We start from the raw sequence: 6,294 nt of genomic DNA, 5'->3' as shown, positions 1-6,294 counted from the left end.
CCGCTTGGTCACTGCAGCAGGCTGATGTAATCGAATGTTAGTACAGATGAAACTTTCACAGTCCAGTACTCAGGTGGGATAATTACAAGGAGCCAATCTTGATCTTAGCGTGGAACAAGATGTATTTACAAATTTTTCTCTGTGGGAAATCTGTTTTAAAATTGTCACAGAGGACCATATTACCACATTAATTTTGAATTTCCCTTGAGTAAGGTTCGGTCACTTGAAAAAGACATTTATATTGCTATCAGGAGATCTGTACATACATGAGAATTGTTTTTCTGCCTCTAACTCAGAAGCTGACACTTCATAATCTTTTACGCAACTCAGATTCCATTTAGAGACTGCATTCTTATACTTTTATATAAATGAAATTTCCTCCGAGTTTTGATTCTATTCTACGAAAATGGTGTGTAAGGTTAAAATCCAATATTTTTCAAAGCTCAGAATACTCGTTCAATGAGCAGTGTTCATAACAACATAAAATTGAAACAACCTTCCACTCACTACTAAGAAATATGTTTATTTCATCAACGTCGTTAATTCATGACGACAAATTTTGTTGTACAGTTTTTAACACCCGCTACCTGCAGTCCACAGGCGCTAAGTTCTGTGATTCACCCGTCGCATAGCTTTGTTGCCACACTACTAACAGTGTCGTAGTTAAGCGCCGGCTGAATATTCAGCGTATCCGCGCGACGTCGTGTGTTTACATGTATGTGGTTTCAGTCTTCCGTGGAACGGTGCATTGACTTGTGTTTTGATTCTTCAAGAAAGTGATATAGATGAAAACGGAAATCAAGCGAATTTGACGATTTTGGCAATAAGTTAAAGCGTAGAACTGTATTTATGTACTGCGGCAGATGAGAATATCCGGCGACTAGAAAATACAGGGTGATCTTGGTGAAAAAAATAATTATTGTGACCAGAGACCTCCGTTTTTTGTCGTCTCCGCTCACTTGGTTTTTGATTCAGAGAGCGTAATGGTGGACGAAAATTTTTAATGGAGCACAGAGACATTCTAGCAGAAGAGCGAAGTTTTGTGTACAATAAACATAGGACGATAGTCTTACAGTATACCTGGACAAAACTTGGGTTTCATCGTGCGCACAAATGTATTTTGCTCGACTTCAATGGAATTAGTGGGCTGAAAACCTATAGTTACTTTTGTGCAGCGTATATCGGTGATCTGGATGATGGCTGCTGTGACGACGAAGGATCAGTAAGAGCCCCAAATAAAAAAGTTTCGGGAGGTAGGGGGTATTCTAGGTCGTATTAAGGCGAACCGTCGAAACAAAAATCCTTGTGGCGAGACCAGTACTCGCGGGCTGCCACGCACGGAGTCTCAAATGTGACCAAAATTAATTTTACAACTTTCTCGCTGTAATGTTGTACAAGGTCCAACAGAACAGAAATTCATGAGCGACGACATTTTTCGCTACACACGAGAAACAGTTTCACACCTCTAACGTTGTTTTTTTTTATCTCGGAATATTTTTATGTCTTCACTATAAAATGTATATCACATGCATCTATAAACTTTCAGAATGTTCATTTTTTTTTTCAGTCCGAATATGTCAGTAGTTTTTTTTATCAACAGGTTGAAGTAACAAATTATTTTTCTTCCAAATTTGTTGTAACATAAATTTTGATTTTTTTCGTAGCAGCTGGCAGGGATTTTCTTTTGGAAAATACTCCATCATGAAAATACAGATGTCTAATATTGTTTTCGCAATTTTTACCAACATTTGAAATTACAACTAACTAACAATGCTGTAAGACGGTGAGATGACCTTGAAGTACCTATTTTTTGTGAAGGCTCCTATATTGGCGTGTTATTACGCGAAGTATATAGTTTACTTGAATATAGAAACGCGACCTTTGATCTCTGCTGAGAAGTGCCATTATGTGCCATCGTCTCGCTTATAGACTGCAGTTTATAGTAATTCACTGGATGACGTAACTCATTGTTTTCGGTTATGACAATCAGTTGTTCCATAGACATTGTTTGAGCATTTTAGCTGTGCGCCGTGTTCCGGGCAACTGCTTGAACTCTTGCATCAGTACATTAATGGATAATACACCTGGCACAAGGATCCCACGTGACTGTGACGTATACAGCTGGCGGAGGCACTCTGGAAGTTTCATCAGCCGGTGGGTGGGTAACGCAAGCAACGATCGAAGCGCAGTAGTGTAAGCGTGGCAGTCGGTGGTGGAGGTTAGGTGTGCCGAGTGACGTTTGGCTGGGTCCAAACTTAATAGTGCTGTTTTTAGTATATCTTTCTGTTTTGTGGAGTGGCTTTCTTACGAAGATGTCAGCAACACGGACAATTGTTATACCATCATTGTCAAATTGTATCGGCAAGCTGCCTTCGGTAGTTGCGCCGAGAAACGTTATATGTACAAAACCAGAAGATGCGATGCTTTTCACAAATTCTTCTTCATTGACGTGCATTAGCACCCTTGAAAAAATTCCACGCATTCCAACTAATAACATAAATGTGGAAGAAAAGCGACAGCCTAGCAGAAAACGAAGACTGGACCACTTAACGCTAGAAGAAAAACTTCAGCGGAAGTAAGTAGGCATATATGAAATTAAACACTGTCTTGTTGCTATTACGGTAGTATTAATTCACGAACGAGGCTGATTAGTTTTAAAGTGAAGCCACATATTTCGTAACATTGCCCGCTGCGTCCTTGTAAGAGGTGCATTTTGCGATGTTCTGGATTGTTCGCTTGCGCCTTATTCATGTGGTCTCCATTTTATAGGAAACTGAAAAACAGAGTTGCTGCGCAGACGTCGAGAGACAGAAAAAAGGCCAAAATGGACGAGCTGGAAGCAATAGTGAAAGAACTAAGAGAAAAGGTAGGTTGTTCTTAGGACAGCATTGAAAATTAACTTCCAGAGATAACTGATTGTTCTGTTAGATGTTTGTACAGTTCCTAATGGGCTTCAGGCCCCTCTGTAAATAATAGGCCTGAGTAAAACATTTTCATTTTATAAAATGTTTCTCATAATAATACTGTAAATATTTTGTTAACGTATATTGTTTGTTGTATAGGTACGTTATTTTCTTATACCTCAGAATACACTTTTCAAAGTGGATCCCTTATGCTACGGATAAGTCGTGCCTTCACAACCATAATCTGTACCATTTTTTTAATAATTGTATTTGCTATTGGTCTGACACCAGCTAGGTATTATTGTATATTTTTGTTTTGAAACGTTTTGACTTTGAACCAATTTTGATAACATTGTTACTTTGCCCCTCCCCCGCTCAGAAACCTTGGTTGTGGTGACAAAAACTGATTGCAGTACAAAATGTAGTTAAGTCTTCACATAACACACTGTGATGATGTCTCAGAATTTAGTTTCATAACATGAATTCATTAGGTTATTCCCATCATGCCAGTCATGTCTCCATTTCTTTCCTGCCATTATGCGGATGCCAGTGTTTTAAGTTAAATAACTTGTCACACTCCTAACATTTGTTGGTGAAATTGGATAAGATTGATTTGATAAGCATAACGAATGGATCACATAGCTATACTATGTTGAAGAAGCATACATTTACTGTCTTCGGTTAAAGACCACAGATTATTTCACTTTGAATGGAAAAATAGAGGCAGCTCATCCTACAGCATGTGTAGCGTACAAGAGGGTGACAGTTATGAATGCTATTAGAAGCAGGTGGAATGAAAATGTAGCCTTACTAACAAAACTTCAGTGCTGCAAAGTAGATATTTGAAGTTTTCTAGAAAAGTTTGGCTTCCACCTTATGAAGCCTTTTTTTCCCCCCCCCCCCTTCTTCTCCAGAACTCATGTGCTCTCAGCTGTACCTTAAAGTAAGTTATAACTAATGAGGATCTCATAAATCTGTCAGATAATCAGTTGAGTTCTATGTTGACAAAAAATTGGCCTCGATGGGGAAATATTTAGGTTACATCAAAGCAGTAAAAGGGCCAGAACTTATAATGCACTACAAATCCCCAATCAAACCCTGTGCTTACATTGGGTAAGCACTCGACTTGTATTCAGGTGGAATGGGTTTTAAATCTTTCTAGTCATCCTGATTTAAGTTTCACTAAACTGAAATGATTAAATATCGGAAGGATTTCTTCAAAGTGATGCTGATCAAATTAGTTTCATTGCAGCCAGTCAAAGCTAGAGCTGCTTCTATTGCCATCCACATTAATGTGACACATGGTATAATAATGTGCCTTCAGAATTTTCGTCTCTACTGTTAGTGACATTGACAGTAAGGTCATAGCCACTGTCAAGTTTCTATAAAGCGAAGCTACATGTCTTTTATTAGGACATTGTGTACACCATTGGCTGCATTTAAAAAGAATTTATTGGCCTTATCAGTATTTGAACTTATTCATCAGTGGCACATACTTTGCAAATCTAAATAAAAACACATGCCTGGTATGCACTAAATGGAATGAGTATGACCTTATCTTTAAAATACATGTACGCACAATCACCACACAGTTTCCGCTGTCAGTTGTGTGTGTGTGTGTGTGTGTGTGTGTGTGTGTGTGTGTGTGTGTAATGCAGTGCACAGAAATATGTCCTTTATCGTGTGCATAAAAGCTGTTTAGCAACCAGCTTGCTTTAACTTCTCCAGTGATTGAAAGTTTCTAGAGTGGAAACAGATTTGGCTCTATGCCAGTTCTAAGTCTGAAAGCTGATTCTGTGTTGGGTTTACTGGCAAACTGTTGTATTTCATGTGTTTAGAGCAATAAGATAGATACAAAACTTTTACCACATGAACTGTTCCCCTTGATGGGTAAAACCTTACCAGATGGTGTATTCATTATTTATATGGGGTTATTATAGTATGCAGTTCATGATGTACTTGCATTTTTGAGACCATGTTGGCAAGGGATTCCTGAAGACATGCATGCCCCCCACCCCCAAGTTTAATCCATAAGTTACTCAAAGGTAATTTAAAGTATATCGTAAGTATAAACCTAAGATCTTAAGATGAAGAACATAGGGAAAGATAAAGCTACTTACTGTAAAGATAACACACGAAGTTGCAGACGGGCACAATTAAGATGCTTACACCTAAGCTTTTGGCCACAGCCTTCATCGCAAAAATAGAAGCAAAAACAAATGTCATCCCCCCCCACCACCACACACACACACACACACACACACACACACACACACACACAATTGATATCCATTGTTAGACCTTAAGTTAACTTATTTGAAATGCTGTCAATTTTTTTTTTCCTTCCTGTAGACAAACCAGTTGTCGACACAGTGTGAGAGGTTACTTAGAGAGAATCAGCGGTTATCTGAGCAGAATGAAGAACTGCGTAGACAACAGTGCGGTTGCCAGGCGCTCGGAGTCAGCTGCAGACCTGCAGTTGCTGGACCTGCAGTGTCCACCTCCCCTCTGCCGCAGGGGCAGAGTCTGCAGCTGGCTCAGGGCCTGGGACACCTGATGACGACGCTTTTCCTGCTCTTCTCGCTGATATCTCAGATGACTACCTTACCCAGCTGGAAGAGTTGGCAAACAGTTTGTTGGGAGAAGGAGATAGTACAGTGGATGGAGAGAAGAAAGATGTCTGCAAGGTAATTTCTTGCTTGAAAATGAATTATGAAGAATGACTTCATGTGAGGCAATAAAAGGTTCATAAGTTAGGTTGGTCTGTGTATATAATGGCAGAATACTCTTTGAGTTGATCAAGAGCTTTCAATCTCGCATGCGAGCTCTGTTAAATGATTACCCTTATTAGCTATTTGATATAAGTATGTGTTTAGCTATTAAGACATATTGAAGTAATTTGATTTGAACTATAAAGATATCATTTATTTTTCAGGCAAGGGAATCGGGGAAAGACAATTGTGCTCCTGAAGTGGTGGGGCAGACACCAAAAGACATGGAAACCACTGGAAGATTACTAAGTAATCCTATCCAGTCATCAGAAACACACAGTCAGTCACACAAAGAACCACCCCTTGAATTTGTGAAGAGTGAAGAGGTTGTCAGTGTACCAGAAACAGTGTATGGCACGTACGATGAATCGACTCAGACTGTAACCATTATAGTACCACATGAAGGAGGCATGCTTGTTGAAGAAGCTGTTCAAGAAGTTGTCACAACTGAAGAGGATACAGACAGTGAAATTTTGATTAATGACTGCAAAGACGAACCAGTTTCTCCCTGTTCCAGTAACTCATCTGAAGTTCTATCATCGGACTCCTCGTTTTATATGCAAACAGAGTCTCCAGCAGTTTGTCATACAGAAACACCATTGTCAGATTGTGGATATGAG

At 39.3% G+C, this 6,294-nt stretch overlaps 1 protein-coding gene across 1 annotated transcript; it reads left to right on the top strand.

The window, feature by feature from the left end:
• The first annotated feature begins 2,172 nt into the window (after positions 1–2,172).
• Positions 2,173–6,064, top strand: LOC126251394 (X-box-binding protein 1). Its single transcript, XM_049951794.1, has 4 exons — positions 2,173–2,575; positions 2,770–2,866; positions 5,256–5,590; positions 5,839–6,064. Exons 1-4 carry the CDS (start codon positions 2,313–2,315, stop codon positions 5,921–5,923), a joined length of 780 nt encoding a protein of 259 aa, XP_049807751.1. The 5' UTR covers positions 2,173–2,312; the 3' UTR covers positions 5,924–6,064.
• Positions 6,065–6,294: the final 230 nt, after the last annotated feature.

Source organism: Schistocerca nitens, chromosome 1 (genome assembly GCF_023898315.1).
Source record: "Schistocerca nitens isolate TAMUIC-IGC-003100 chromosome 1, iqSchNite1.1, whole genome shotgun sequence".
NCBI classification, from domain to species: Eukaryota; Metazoa; Arthropoda; class Insecta; order Orthoptera; family Acrididae; genus Schistocerca; species Schistocerca nitens.
Note: the sequence above shows the minus strand (reverse complement) of the source record. Positions and strands in the feature narration are given on the sequence as shown.